The sequence below is a fragment of the Capra hircus genome, chromosome 15 (genome assembly GCF_001704415.2).
Source record: "Capra hircus breed San Clemente chromosome 15, ASM170441v1, whole genome shotgun sequence".
Lineage (NCBI taxonomy): Eukaryota > Metazoa > Chordata > Mammalia > Artiodactyla > Bovidae > Capra > Capra hircus.
This window is the reverse complement of record NC_030822.1, coordinates 34539377-34555952: the sequence shown is the minus strand read 5'-3', so window position 1 is coordinate 34555952 and position 16576 is coordinate 34539377. Positions and strand designations below refer to the sequence as shown.

General features: G+C 37.7%; 1 protein-coding gene across 1 annotated transcript; it reads left to right on the top strand.

Moving 5' to 3' along the window:
• LOC102177643 (olfactory receptor 52H1-like) lies at positions 4635–5582 on the top strand. Its single transcript, XM_005689896.2, has one exon. The coding sequence runs from the start codon at positions 4635–4637 to the stop codon at positions 5580–5582; it is 948 nt and encodes a 315-aa protein (XP_005689953.2).

The following is a 16576-nucleotide window of genomic DNA, read 5'->3' as shown; positions in this document are numbered from 1 at the left end:
AACACTTGACTCTAAAATCAGAGTTCTTAAGCAGTGTCTGTACTGTGACTTTGTGTAGACTTTCCCTATGTTCCATGTGCTTCTAGGTAGATGTGCAAAAATATGTTGTGTGTTTGTTAATTAATTAATTAACCCATTATTTTAGCTATTTATTCATTAACCTGCACTTTAATGAATACAGGGTGGCTAGAGTAGAGGTAGGATGGAGAATGATGTGGCTGCACATGCACAAAAGACTCATGTCAAATAAGAGCTTGTGTGTGTGCAGTAATGTAAACATTACTCATTTATTCAGTAAAACTTTAAGCTAGAATAAGGAGATAAAACTATGACTATGACAATCTTTACCCTCAAGAAAGATAGATGATAGGCAAGTAAATGCAATAAATTGTGATGCATCCTTCCAAAAGGCTTACATACATGGTTCTCTGTGTATGAATAAAAGGACTGTCTCTTTTTTTCTCTTAATTTTAAAAATTTATTTATTTAGTGCTGTGCTGTGTCTTCCTTGCTGCATGGACTTTCCACTATACATCATTTTCAGTTATCGGTTCAGTTCAGTCTCTCAGTCATGTCCGACTCTTCACAACCCCATGGACTGCAGCATATCAGGCTTCCCTGTCCATCACCAACTCCTGGAGCTTACTCAAACTCATGTCCATAGAGTCAGTGATGCCATCCAACCATCTCATCTTCTGTTTTCCCCTTCTTCTGCCTTCAATCTTTCCCAGCATCAGGGTCTTTTCCAGTGAGCCAGTTCTTTGAATCAGGTGGCCACAGTATTGGAGTTTCAGCTTCAGCATCAGTCCTTCCAATGAATATTCAGAAATGATTTCTTTTAGGATGGACTGGTTGGATCTCCTTGCAGTCCAAGGGACTCTCAAGAGTCTTCTCCAACACCACAGTTCAAAAGTATCAATTCTTTGGAGTTCAGCTTTCTTTATGGTCCAACTCTCACATCCATACATGACCACTGGAAAAACCATAGCCTTGATGAGATGGACCTTTGTTGGCAAAGTAATGTCTCTGCTTTTGAATATGCTGTCTAGTGTGTCTATACATGATTTACATGTGAAAGTGTTAGTTGCTCAGTGGTGTCTGACCCTTTGCGATCCCATGGACTATAGACTGCCAGGCTCCCTTGTCCGTGGAGTTCTCTAGGCAAGAATATTGGAGTAGATTGCTATTCCCTTCTCCAGGGGAACTTTTCGACCCAGGGATTTAACCTATATCTCCCGAATTGCACACAGATTCTTTACCATCTGAGCCACAAGGGAATATCTAATGGTTCTAATTTCTCTGTGAAGTAAAATAAAACATTATCTGTTGAGAAAGAGGAATTTGGGGATGGTGAATGTGCTTAAAAGAGAGTAGGGAAAACAGCCAGAGAATTCCCTGGTGGTTCAGTGGTTAAGATTCGTGCTTTCACTACTAATGGCCTGGGTTCAATCCTTAGTCAGGGAGCTAAGATTCCACATGGTGCAGCCAAAAAAAAAAAAAAAAGGTCATACAGGGAGACTGAGTTGTACAAGATCATGTTGTTGGACCATTGGACAGCATTGAGGATTAAGTTTAAGGCTGATGATTATGAAATTTGGGGGACACAAATATACTTAACTAAGAAGTACTTTTCCATCATGACCTGGAGTACTTACTAGGTTTTTTAATCTAGGAACTATATTTTGCCATTTACATATCATGGAAGCTCAGTGGAGGGAGGGCAGCAAAAATTTTAAGAGAGTAGTTGAAATGATGACTCTTAGATGTTAAACTACATAAAGAGGGATGCAAAGACACATGGATACTGAAGGGATAGTGACAAAGTCAATGCTGTAGAGGCATTGAGGTTCTTCAGGAACAGATTGGTAATAGGTGACTCACATCATAGGACAGATATAAAACCATATTTGTGATTTACGAGGTTAGTCAATCTGGGGTTACAATACTTCAAAGATATGGCCCTGGAATTGGGTGGGCTGATCATCAGTAACAAAATAAAGTCATCCAGCATGATGCTGTGCTACTTTGAGAAGAAAATTTTGGGTAGGTAAAGGGCAAGGATGTTAAACTTGTTGCAGATAATGGCCAGATATATATCTTCAGATAATAAAGGGAATTACAAGGAAGTCTGTGACAGATAATAATAAGAAAATAAAAAGTTAGGTAAATGAATAGGTTATTTCTAACAAACATTATTTATGCTAAATGAGTACTAAGAATGGATATCTACAGGCAGTATGGCTTACACCTTCACTTAGGAGTGTTCCTCTTAATAGTGCAAAGTATTTGTTGTTTCATTTAATACATTGAAAGGTAAACTTTACTTTTTCTTATTTTCATTTTATAAGATTTGTGTCATTTGTCTATAAAGTTGTCTGATGTTCCCTGGTTTATCCTTTTGTTTTACCCTTCATGAGTACTTTGCTTTAGATCTTTTTCATGTGAGCAACATATAATCAGATTTTATTTTAAAAGACTTCATTGATAGCTATGCTTTTAAGTATAAGAATTCAGAAAGCTACATTTACAAAAGTTTTAAATTTCTTTATATTATTTTTGGCTGTGCTGGTCTTCGTTGCCATGTCAGCTTTTCTCTAGTTGTGGTAAGTGGAGTCTACTCTTGTGTTGTGGAGTACCAGGCTCTAGAGCATGCAGGCATCCGTAGTTGCAGCACATGAGCTCAGTACTCTAGAGCACAGGCTTAACAGGTGTGGTGCAGAGGCTTAGTTACTCCAGGGCAAGTGAGATCGTCATGGACCAGGGATCGAACGCATGTCTTCTGCATTGGTAGGCAGATTCTTTACCACTGAACCACAAGGGAAGCCCCAGACATCTACATTTTAAATCGTAAGTGATGTGCTCAATATTACACTAATTTGCTATATGCTTCCAGTTTGCTGTTTTCTTTATGTGCCAAAACTTAAATCTTTTGCTGTACAGATGTCATGTATATACAATTTTCCATAGACTGTTTAGAGAATTTTGGTCATATACACAGGAGTCTAGGAAAAGACTCCTAGAGTTTGAGTCCCAGCTCTGCCATTTCCTCATTGTGTGGCAGTGGCAAGTTACTTAACTTCTCTCTGCTTCAGTTGCTACATCTTTAAAATGTGGATAATGCTTTTATCTGTGTCATTGTTAAGAGGAGCATAGAAATGATTTCATGTAAGGAGCTTTAGTTTTGTGTAGTATAATGAGAGTTCTCAAAAATTGTTAACTCTTACTATGGTAGTAGTAGCGTTGGTTGCTCAGTTGCGTCTGACTCTTTGTGACTCCGTGGACTGTAGTCTCCCAGGCTCCTCTGCCCATGGAATTCTCCAGATAAGAATATCGGAGTGGGTTGCCATTTCCTTCTCCAAATGAAAAGAACTCTTACTATAGAGGTTGCTTATTTGCTTTTATCTTGGTTCAGAATTTAGAATGTATTAACTCTATATTTCTTTCAGTAGAAATCATCTCTGTCTTTATCCAAAGCACATTTGAAATAACTGCCGTATTAAATCCTAAGGGTGTGTTGGAGGCTGGCTACATATCTCTCTCAGATTGTCCTCCATGGTGAGACATTAAACACAGCCTCAGAGCACATTATGGTCTGCAAATCCCAAGACTTTCTCGAGTCAGGGAAATCATTGCAACTACAATAGGATTGGTGCGTCAAATTACAGTTACAGGTTTATGTCTTTCCTTAAACTCTACGCCCACTACCTCTTCTCAATTCTTCTCATCTAACGGAGTATTGAAGAAGTCACCTGAGGTAGAGTGTTGTTGTTTGCGGACTTTAATGTTCTTGGCTCTGCCAGTTACTAAATATGAGATCTTGGGTAAGATAGCTCTCAGAGTTTTAGTTTCTGTTAAAAGAAAATCAAGAGAATAAAAATAATCTCAGAAGATTGTTCTAAATGAGATAATACTTTATAAGACTGGTCTATGGGAGGAGCCTGTAATTATAAATTGCCTCCTTATTTTTCCAATTGAAATGCCTTACTTTTTTGGACTTTCCTGGTGGCACAATAGATAAGCATACTCCTGCCAATGCAGAGGACACATGTTCGATCCCTGGTCTGGGAAGATTCCACATGCCCTGGAGCAACTAAGCCCATGCGCCACAACTCTAGAGCCCAGGAACCACAACTACTGAGCCCACATGCTGCAGCTGCAAAGCCCACGCACCTTAGAGGCCATGCTCCGCAAGAAGAGAAGCCACCACAATGAGAGGCTCATGCACCACAGCTAGGAGTAGCCCCCATTTGCCACAACTAAGAAAGCCCATGCGCAGCAATAAAGGCCCAGCACAGCCCCAAATAAAAAATAAGTAAATAATTTTTAATAATGCTTTACTTTTCTAATTTTATTTTTTCTCAGATTATAGTTAGATTATTTTTCTCTATATTCATATCTATACAGCAACATGTTACATTAACCTAGGCAAAACTCAGTCATTAAAATGGAAATAACATTTTATGCAGTGTGAAGAAGACTTTGGAGAGACCTGGTGTTTAGTATCAGAAGTACTAGTATTTTAGAATCTTTTTAAAGAGAAGCATTCCTCTTAATAGCAAAGGGAAGTTGTTTCTTGGCATATGTTAATTATATATAATTTGTTTTAGGACACAGAACCTGTTAATCAGATTTCAATGGCCATATACAACCTAACTGGCTACAACATGGGTGCCTTCACCCTTTTGGGTATCCCTGGACTCGAGCAGTACCACGTCTGGATCAGCGTCCCCTTCTGCCTCATCTATCTTGTGGCCATTGTGGGGAATAGTGTCCTTCTCTACCTCATTGCAGTGGAGCACAGTCTTCATGCACCCATGTTCTTTTTCCTTTCCATGCTGGCTATTACTGATCTTACACTGTCTACCACCTGTGTTCCAAAATCTCTGAGCATCTTCTGGTTTGGTCCCCAGGAAATCAGCTTTCCTGGCTGTCTCACACAATTATTCTTTCTGCACTACAGCTCTGTTCTGGACTCAGCTATACTACTGGCCATGGCATTTGACCGCTACGTGGTCATCTGTTCACCCTTGAGATACACCACTATTCTCACCCCCAGGACCATTGTCAAAATTGCTGTGGGAATCACCTTCAGAAGCTTCTGTGTTTTTGTCCCATGTGTTTTCCTTGTAAATCGTCTACCCTTCTGCAGGACACATAACATCCCTCACACATACTGTGAGCACATAGGTGTTGCCCGACTAGCTTGTGCTGACATCTCCATTAATATCTGGTACGGGTTTTGTGTTCCCATCATGATAGTGATTATAGATGCGATTCTAATTGCGGTTTCCTACATCCTTATCCTCTGTGCTGTATTTCGCCTCCCTTTTCAGGATGCTCGCCAGAAGGCCCTAGGCACCTGTGGTTCCCACGTCTGTGTCATCCTCATGTTCTATATACCAGCGTTCTTCTCCATCCTTGCACATCGCTTTGGACACAACGTCCCTCAGACCTTTCACATTGTGTTTGCCAACCTCTATGTTGTCATCCCACCTGCCCTCAACCCTATTGTCTATGGAGTAAAGACTAAGCAGATACGAGAGAAAGTCATTCTTCTGCTCATACCTAAGAGGTCCTTTTGATACATGCCTGAAGTCTAGGAGCAGGGGCAAGTCCCTAGTCCACCTTAAAGACTAAATCTGTCACTTTGACACCAGAGAAGCGAATGATAAAAAAATTTCTTATTAATCAAAAGTGTGATTTTTTTTTTTTATTATTTTAAGCAGAAATCTTCTCTGCCATTCCAGCTACAAAAAAAAAAAAAAAAAAAACCCACAAATTTTTAGTCTAGGGAACTTTTTGATTTTAGGAATCAAAAAATTTTCAATTTCTTCAAACTGATTATAAAACTTTAAATGGAAAACAATAAAATAATCAACATCTTTTTTTCTCTATAAAGATGTTTCTAAAGAATCTGATTTTTTTAAGATTTATACATCATAGTAGTTTCTACAACTTGCAGAGCAAAGGACTTCTACCATGATGACTCTGTGAGGTTCTGGATTTTTAGTTTGGATACTTCAGTCCATTTCTGGATGGCATCAAGTATGGGTTCTGGCATGTTCTTGGTGCATAAGCAATGTTTATCTAGAAAAAAAATGGCAAATAATCATGAATGACTAAAATCAGAGTGCAGATGTTTATTTTAGATCAAGGGAGAAGGTGATGATGAAACCCAAAGCTCATTTTTCACTCAGTCTCATTAAAAAACCAAGCGAGTTTGGATGGGTACAGTCCTCTAAGTAGGAATATACAGAGGAAGCTAAATTCCCATGGCCAATAAGATGAAAAAGTATGTACAGATTAAGATGTGGTTTGAAATTCGACCAATCATAAATATTGCTGGCCCGAATCTCTTCTTCATTCTTATATCCCAAAAGAAATGTAGTCTGATGCCAAAAATGTATCTCTGTTTACATTATTCATTGTCTTTTCAAATCCAGTATGCTTAAGTTGGTTACAGTGAGTCATTCAGTCATGGAATCAGTCAAGGAATAACTATATTTGGTGTTTGATGGGTGCCAATGGTAGCTGATGTCTGATATCCTCCCATATTTACTGTGACCTTAAATCCTACTGCTTTTTCTAGACAACCTCTAGATTCATCAGTCCAGAGTGAGCATTCCCTCCCCTTACCACAGAGGGTCAAACACTCATCACTCTTCATCTGAATCAAAACATCAGAGCTCTACATGGTTTCTTAGATTCTAGATTGTGTTCTCACTTCGATGTTACCCCTTCACTCACATGTCACTAGATTTACATTTTTATATAATTCTCAACATAGAATTTTAGTATGAGAGATACATTCTTTGGACTCAGAGACTCAAGTTTGCATGCTCTTTTTACTGTGGGACACAGGCACATATGTTGTTTCCAAAATTATTTGCAGAATAAAAATACTATGAAGTATAAGTAGCAGAGAAAGTAGAGGTAAAATTTAAAAAAAGAAAGATTTTTTTTAGAAAATAAAAAAGATAGCTAATACAGTTTCCAGATACCATGAATCCCCATTCTCTTATTGCACATGGGTCAAGAATTCAGGTTTAGGTTATGTGAGAGTTAAGCATGATTTAGTTGCATAATTCACAATGTCTATAAATTAGAAGCCAGTCAAGTGTTCAGAGAAGTAAAACTGCTTATTTCTGAAAGGAAGAGCAGAAAGCAGTGTCTTCAGAAACCTCTTAGAGAAAAGACACCAAGTTATGTAATTAGTCACATTCTTTTGGAACAAGTAATTTCATGGAACTCATCAGTCCCTTATTCCAGTACAGATCATTAGAACACCTTAACTTACCATTTAATAATAGCTAACACTTTAGTGAGGAGGTAATATAATGCTAGTCTCTTTAAGCCTGGTTTAGTCCATATATTCTGGGACATTCGGAGTACTGAGTGGACACTAGCAATCATTATTCATTCATTCAACAATGTTTAGCAAAATGCTTGACACACAATTTAATATCTGAGACATTGGGCTAGGTATTCTTTTCATCATATTGAACAAAATCGATATGTCCCCCATTTAGTGGAAATTGTAATCCAGTGATGGAAACAAGCCTCGATCATATAAACACCCAAATGAACATGTAATTTCAGATTGCATTAGATTTTAAAAAGGACAGAAACTAACCCAAATGTTAAAAGCAGTGCCTTTGGAGAGAGACTATCAAAGGAAAGCAGCTTCAAATTAGGCTTTTTGGAAGGCCCTGAAAGAAATAAAATTTTCTCTAAGAACAATGAGAATCATGAGAAGTCAGGCAAGCAGGGGAAGGTGGAAGGCGTGATTTAAGCAGAGGAGGTGAAATATCTGTACGCTGAAAACTATAAAACATTGATAAAAGTAATGAAGATGCAAACACCAGTTTCCCCATTATCCAGAAGTACAGCATTACTATAAAACTTTGCATAAGCCAAAATGGCTTAAAGCAAAAATTACCTTAAGACACATCTTACCAACAGGTGCATAAAATAAGTTGAGATACAGCATAGATGCTCACTGACACAGTTCAAAGTTATGATGACTTGATGCTGAGATACTGAGAGAAATTCCTGGGAAATGAAATTGATAGTACCACTCTTGCTGCTCTGGGCAGGCACTGTTCTAAATATCTGGTTGCAAAACAAAAATGTTGAATGTGATTTTTGCTTTTCACTTTTTTTTTCACAATATAATAGTTCTCTTCAGATTTCTTTCAGTTAATGAAAATAGTTGCTAAAGTAAGTCTTTTGTAAAAGTAAAGGGGTGTGAAGCAAACTTTCAAAAAGTGAGGAATACGAAAGATACCTCATATTCTTGCATGGGGAGAATGAATATTGTTAAAGTCTTCATACAATCCAAAGCCATCTGTAGATTCAATATAATCTCTATCAAGATTCTAATGGCGTTTTTCAGAAATATAGGAAAACTCATCCTAAAATTTGTATGAAACCACAAAAGACCTGAAGAGCCAAAGCAATCTAAAGAAGGAAGAACAAAGCCAGAGACAACACAATTCCTGATTTCAAACTATAAAGCAATAGTAATCAAAACTGTACAGTGATTATAGAATGGCACAAAAGCAGATACATGGATCAACTGAACAGATAAGAAAGCCAAGATATAAGTCCTTGCATATACGGTCCACAAGGGCACCAATAGAGAAAGGATGTTGCCGTTATTGTTTAATGGCTAAGTCATGTCCAACTCTTGAGACCCCATGTACTATATAGCCTGCTGGGCTCCTCTGTCCATGGGATTTTCCAGGCAACAATACTGGAGTGGGTTGCCATTTCCTCCTCCAGAGCATCTTCCTGACCCAGGAATTGAACCTGCCTCTCCTGTGTCTCCTGCATTGGCTGGCAGGTTCTTTACAGCTGTGCTGCCAGGGAAAGGATAGTCTATGTAATAAATGGTATTGGAAAAACAATATGCACAAGCAAAATGATAAAACTGGATTCTGATCTTGCATCACTCGCAAAATTGAATTCAAAATAGATTGTTTTAAAAGTATGAGCATAAATTGTAAAATTCCTAGCACCTGTACATTGATCCTGACCCTCCCTGATATTTTGGATGATAGCCAAAGCACAGGTGAAATCAGCAAAAATCAATAAGCGAGATTACACACACACAATGAAATACTGTTCAGCCACAAGAAGGAACAACATTTTACTATTTGTGATCTACACAGATGAAAGGTATCGTGCTAAGTGAAATTAGCCATACAGAAAACAAGAAAAATACTGTGTGATTTCACTTATAGGTGAAATTAAAAAATTTTTTTCTTTAAGTTGAACACATAGAAACAGAGAGTACAATGGGGATTGGGGGGCATGGAGAGATGTTGATCAAAAGGTACAAAGTTTCAGCGATAATCTTGTATATAAATAAGCTCTGGAGATCTAATGTGCAGTGTTATGACTGTAGTTAATAATACTGTATTGTATACTTGAATTCTGCTAAGGGAGTAGGCTGTAAATATTTTTACCACACACACACACACACACACAAATATGTAATATTATAGATGTGTTAATTAACTTGATTGTGCTAAATATTTTATAATGTATATTATATCAAGCTACCATGTTGTACACTTCAAATATATACAGTATTTTTTTTTGGCCACATGTCACAGTTTGCTGGATTTTAGTTCCCCAATCAGATTGAACCTGGGCCATGGACCACTAAGGACTTCCCTAAATATGTACAATTTTATTTGTCAACTATACCTACATAAAACTGGGAAAAAAGGAAAGCAGACATTTATGGATGAATAAACTTGCTTGTTACTTTTATGTCATACATAAAATGTATGCTTCTTTTTTGAAAACAAACAAACAAACAAACAAAGGGATTAGTATGTACAAAGACACAGTTGGAAAAATGCTCAGCATTTTAAAGGAACTGGAAACTGATGGGGATGGGGTGGGTATAGGTAGAGGGAATAACAAAAAGTGAGACTGCAGAAGGTAGAAGAATCCAGATCATTTCAGAAGTTTGTTTAATATTCTAATAAAAACTTAAAGCTATAGGAATTTTAAGTAAGGTGGCAACAAAGCCACCTTTAATTATAGCCACCACTATAAATTGTATTATAAAACATTATATATAAATCTTTTGTTTAATGATGGGGTTTGTGATAGTTTTGAGGGAGGAATAGAGGGGGAGGTCACTGGATAAAACAGCCACCCATTCTCACACACTATAACCCTGTATGAGGGCATCGTTTGTGACCAAAGGAAAACCTACCCCCTTCAGTAGCCTGATGAAAAGGCACAGCCAATGTCAATTAGAAACGACCCAATAGAATGCCTGTCTTTGGGGCTGAGTCCTTGTGAAACAACTCAGATTCAGAGTCATTTTGTTGTACAAAATAGCTAAGTGGGAGTCCAAGTAATTGATAGGGGCCAAAATTAACATGTAAAAAATAATAAAACAGGATAAGGAAATTTCTACTTTCATTTAATTGCTTAATCTCTTAATCATTAAAATAAAAGTAACACAATTTCAAGTTAAAGAAATTGTTAATGTATGATAGTAATTGAATTTTGGAGACTTTCATTTTAAAATAGTTGGTTTGTACTCCTGCATGTAGCAGGACCAGCTATCTATTCAGGCAGCTCTCCTAGATCATGCTAACAGAACCATAAGATTTGTATGTAAAATAATAGTTGGTGTGTTGCTGTTGTTTAAGTTGGGATGAATGATGGGATGTAATTCAAATTTTTACAGTGTGAATTAAAAATAAGGAGGGCAGGAACACCAGAGTGCTTTTAATAATATAAAATATAATATTTTAATTTTAATAATATTAAAGGTATTAAAGGTTAATACCTTTAATAATATTAAAATACATTCCTATTTTAATTCAGTAGATATCAATAATTGATTCACTATAAAACTCTTTTTATTACATCAGGTTATGGAAACATTAAGTTGAAAATTCTACATAACCTTTTGTAAGGACTAAGTGTTCATATAAAACTCACTTAATCTACCTATAACAAGTTCTTTTGCACCTAATGAATAGCCAGAAATGACGGATGTCTTGATAAAGGGACAGATGACTCCAAAGGTAAGATTTGGAATTTTCTGTGACTTAAATGTACATGCTTTTTTTATATGAATTCTGGTTCAAGAAAATTCAACTTACAGTACCTCAGAGAAAACTCTGGTAGGCATTTGACTGATGTTTTCAATAGTCTTTTCAATGTTATATATAAAAAAATAGCCATTGAAAATGGAATTATTTGTACTCAGTGTCCAACCAGAAGGAAACCTGCCTAGGGATAAGATAAAAACAAAAATATGAGCAATTTTAAAGCTCACTTTGAGTTATTGCTGAATGTCTTTGTAAACTTAAGACAGAAAGACTAGATTTACCAAACTCAGGAAAATTGACCTGGCCCTTAGAGTTATAAGAGAAATGCTTCTTAGTTCTAAATTGAGATCTGAGCCCCCAGAATGCCTGACAGTATCAACAGGCAGATCGAAGGAAGACAGAGTGAGAATGGATTCAGAAGATGTTTAAGAGGAAACAGTATTATACAGTAATTTGGTTAAAAAATTCATGTAAGTAGAAAGCTATGACATTCGCAGAGCTTAGGAACATTGAAAGGAACAGGTTTGGGGTGTTATGAACGCAGTCTGGGACACAATAGTTTTGAATTTAAAGTGGGATATTTAGCCAAAGATGTTCCAAATAGGATGCCCTCTTTGATACTCAAAGACCATCCTCATGTTGTCCTCATGTTGGAGTTCCAACCAACTTTCCTGTTTTCCAGTTTTTATGCTCTCATCTACACATATATGGGTCCTCTGAGGGAAAATAAAAGGCTTAAACATTCATTGTGGAGTTTAGGGCTGCAGATCCTGGGGCCTCACTATGGAAAGCAGTGATAGTTTACCTGAAGTGAGCCATCTCATCCTTCCAGCAGGTCCACTGTGTGTCCACCACTGTGCTAAGCATTTTCACAGGCACTGTCCCACTTTTTTGTCCTAACTTGTGAATCCTTACATAATCTTGAGATCTTTGGATCTTGGATCTCCTTGCCAAAATCTTAGAGGCCATGCATGCTCAGCTGGGGACTCTTTGTGACCCCATGGATTGTATGTAGCCTGCCGAGCCCCTCTGTTCATGGGATTTCCTAGGCAACAGTACTGGAGTGGGTTGCCATTTCCTTTTCCAGGGGATCTTTCCAAACCAGGGATCGAACCTGCATCTCCTGCATTGGCATTGGCAAGCAGATTCTTTATCACTGAGCCACCAAGGAAGCCATAATCTTGAGAAGTAGGGACTATATTATAGATGTTAATTTCCTGTTCAAAGTCGTTTGTATGGTAAGGGCATGACCTTGAAACCTAGGTGGTCTGATAGGTGGGCACATGTGGCCACATACCCATAGGCACAGAGCTCACATGAAAATGTAAAAACAAAAATGTACCCTGAGGCAGTGTTAGTTCACAGACCCAGGCAGGGTTAATATAGTCTTCTTTATACTCTTCCCTTGAGAGTGAGAAGAGAAGGTGTTAGAGTCCCTCAGGCCCTGACTTTTTACCTCTTCGCCTCATTGAACAATGACCAGGAAAAAATAAATAAATAAGGAGATCAACCTGTCTATCAGTCCTTTCCTTCCTCCTTGACTTATTACTTTAGCTGATGTGTCTAGTCCTCTTGCAGATTTTCTGTTTGTCTATCACCATAATATCTTCTCTCCATTTGACCCAATAACCAAACTTGGTGAGTGCTGGTTATTTAAAGAGGGTTGGTTGGAAGAGAAAGAGAGAGTGAATGAAAAGCTCAGGATTCCATTTTCTAGGAGTCACAGACCAAGCACTACAAATCTCTTTCCCGAGAAACTCAGATTTTAAGCTGAGTTTATGGTCTCCTGTACTTGGATATATGCTTCAAATGATTAGAAAGAGAAACAGCTGGGTTAAGGATGGCCAAGGTAAGTGTTGTTCAGGCACTTTTGTTAGATTTGTGGCAAGGACCCACAGCCCTAACTTGAGTAGTTTTAAGTGTTTGGATACTCTTATTAGCTTTTATGCCTCTGTCTATTTCTGTTTTCTTCTTCACTGTGTGATTTGACTGTTGGGGATCATCCAGATGACATAAAATAGAATCCAATAAAAAAGCAAATCTTATTGTGTGCTTACTATGTATCAGACACTGGACTAAAGCATAGTTTGAGGGGCATGTCTTGTTTTGTCCTAAAAGTAACAAAGAATTAGATATTAGGCCCTTTTCAAAAATGAAGAATCCAAGGATTATATAGTTCAACTAAGTTTGCCCAAGTTCACACAGCTAGAAAATTATGGAATTGAGATTAAAACCATCTGGTTCTGCTGCCACTTTGTGCCTATATGCTATTGAAATAATATGGGTACATGTATGTGTGTGTATCTATCATAATTACATTTAGCCAAATCAATACTGTTATATCTTCTAATTCCTAGTTTGAGTTTAAATTTCACCAATTATAATGTTATCTTCTATTTCTGGTTTATTTAAATAGAATTCAATCAAGAACTGCATTTGCTTGTGCGTTCTCTAAAATTTATTTTACTTTAGAAAAGTATTTTCCTCCTCCAAGTACCCTACCCTTTTAATGGCACTGACATTTTGAGAAGACCAGGCTGTTTCGTAGATTGCCCCACATTGTAGATTTTTCTGAGCTGCGAAACGACAAGCCTCAGAACTAACTTTGTGTGCCCATGTATGTCTGTAAATGTTTCTGAATGACTGTAGAAACATCTGTTGTGTTTGAGTGCATGAAAATATAAAAACTAGAGAAGACTTTCCTCAGACATGTCTGAAGAAAAGATGATTTCAGACCAGCTGGAAGAGCTGTGATTCAGAGTATGTGGTTTTCGGGTGCTGGTGCCATGTATTGTTTTGAGTGTGTGAGCAGCACAGAAGAGGGATTTTCAACACAAAGGCTGCATAACCTAATTAAATCTCTACCATGGCCATGGGTGAGTTCTAGGCCTCCGGTGGATAAGAGAGCTGAGTGAAGATGTTGACAGAGGATGCACACACTTAGCGTATAAGGGATTGGTCTGTGGGCCGCTGTCTGAACTCTGCACTGTGTTCCCAGAACCCAGAACATATGAATTCCAGAGACACTAGAGGAGAGTTTGAGTTTCTGTAAGAAATGAGATTTTGCTTATACATAAGGGAAGGTCAGAAAGAACAGAGCACCTGATTTTTCTTTGGCAAAAGCAGAAGAGTGACGACACTAAGTGCTGGCTTGGGAGATGGAAGGTATGGTGAACTGGGCCTAAAGAATGTGGTAAAAAGTGCCTGTAGGGATAAAGCTGAGCACGAGTTTTGACCTTGTCAGGTTAGGAGTCTGAGGCATGTGGCTATCACAAGCTTTCTCTTAGTGCTGATCCTGGAAGTCCCTGGCCTTGTTGTGGTTAGTTATCCCTAGAATAGAAATCATTTTCTACGTAGATGCATTACTGGATCAAGAAGGTTGAAGAACCTAGCATTATTTTTGTGCATAATGTCTATTTGTTCATTAATGATAATTTGAGCAGCTGAGTCACAAACATCTTTGTCCTGCAGTTAAGAGTCTACGGCTGCCCCACTACCTTCACTGCTCTCCTCTCCTGGCCTCAAGGGAACAGCTCATCTTTGTTTCCACCAGGGAAGTGAATCAATTTTTATACTATCTTTAAAGATTACAATTCACTTTCAGTTATTACAAAATATTGGCTATATGGGGACTTCCCTGTTGGTCCAGTGGCTAAGACTTCTCCTTCCAATGCAGTGAGTGTGGGTTTGATCCGTGGTCCAGAATTAAGATCCCACATGCCTCTCAGCCAAAAAACCAAAACATAGAACAGAAGCAATATTGTAACAAACTAAAAACTTTAAAAATGGTCCATGTAAGAAAAAATATTGGCTATTTTCCCACGTTGTACAATATATCCTTGTAACCTCTTATACCCAATAGCTTGTACCTCCCACTCCCCAACCATCATATTGCCCCTTCCCCTACTTCTCCACACTGGTAACCATTGGCTTATTCTCTATATGTGTGAGCCTGCTTTACTTTTATTATATTCACAACTTTGTTGTATTTTTCAAACTCCACATATAAGTGATATCATACAGTATTTGTCTTTCTCTGTCTGACTTATTTCACTTAGCTTAACACCTTCCAAGTCCATCCATGTTGTGTCAAACAGGAAAATTTCAAGGACCTAGTCTTTAAAAGATTTATTCCCAGAGTAAAGATTTTGATAATTTACAAAGAAAATGGCAATGATACAATCCAATCATGCAGTATTTTTTATATTATCATTGGTGTTTGTTATAGGTGTGTACGATGTGTGCATATGAGTGTATATGTATAGTAATGTGTAGATATGTGTATGTTTGTGTGAGAGAAAGGAGGGAGGAGGGATTTCAGGTTTGTGTAAAATTGTGTGTGGGTAAATATATGATGGTAAAACATATGAAAGAATGTGAGTATAGATCAAAGCATTCTTGAAATTTTAAGTACTATGTATGTGTGCATCTAAGAGAGTATATATCCTGCAGTGGACATGTCTATCAAATAGAATATGCATTTACAAAGAAATAATTCTTTTGGATAGAAACCTTGTTTCTATTTTTATTCAAAATTGTTATTAAGTCCAAAGCATTAGGATAGTATAAAGCTGTAGAGTTTACTGAGTTCTGGAAAACAGTATTTTTGGAGGAACAAGAATCCATGAGCTCGAGTGTGTGGGATTTTAAAATTTAAATTTTAGTTGCACCTGTTTTTCAGCATAGTCTAGGAACTCAGACAGTGTTGGCTAAACTGAATTAGGATTTTGAATCTAAAAAAGTGATGTGGACTTCACAAATTGAAGAAGCACAGTCACCATGAAGCTTGAAAAGAGTGAATAATTGCTTGGGACAATGACAGAAGGAATTGATATTAATTAATGATGACTATGCATGCTTGCTAAGTCGCTTCAGTTGTGTCTGACTCTGTGTGACCCTATGGACTGTAGGTCACCAGGCTCCTCTGTCCATGGGATTCACCAGGCCAGAATACTGGAGTGGATTGCCATGCACTCCTCTAGGGGATCTTCCCGGCTTAGGGATCAAACCCGCATCTCTTAAGTCTCTTGAATTGACAGTCAAATTCTTTACAACTAGTGCCCTCTGGGAATCCCTTAATGATGTCCATAAAGTCATGTAAACTATAATCCACCAACTCATGGAAAAATATGTCCTGTAAATTGGTAGTTTGTAATAGAGGTACACTGCATAATCAAAAGAATGATTGATGCCAATATGGAAAACTGCCTGGAAAAGCTGTATAAATCATCAGCGATGGCCAGAATAAACAAGATAGTCTCTTTAGGTAAAGTAACTGTATGTTCTATTATATATGAGACTGTGTGGCTTATGCATGTTACCTGCCAACTTCCTAACAATCTTTCTTCACTACAAAGGATCTCACTTTGAATTATAATTAGACAGCCACTTTATTTTTCGGGATATATAATGAGCTGTTGGAAGTGAGGGTGACTCAAGTGAGCCTAACATTTACCACCCTCTGTCCTCAGGAACTGGGACTTGTGCCA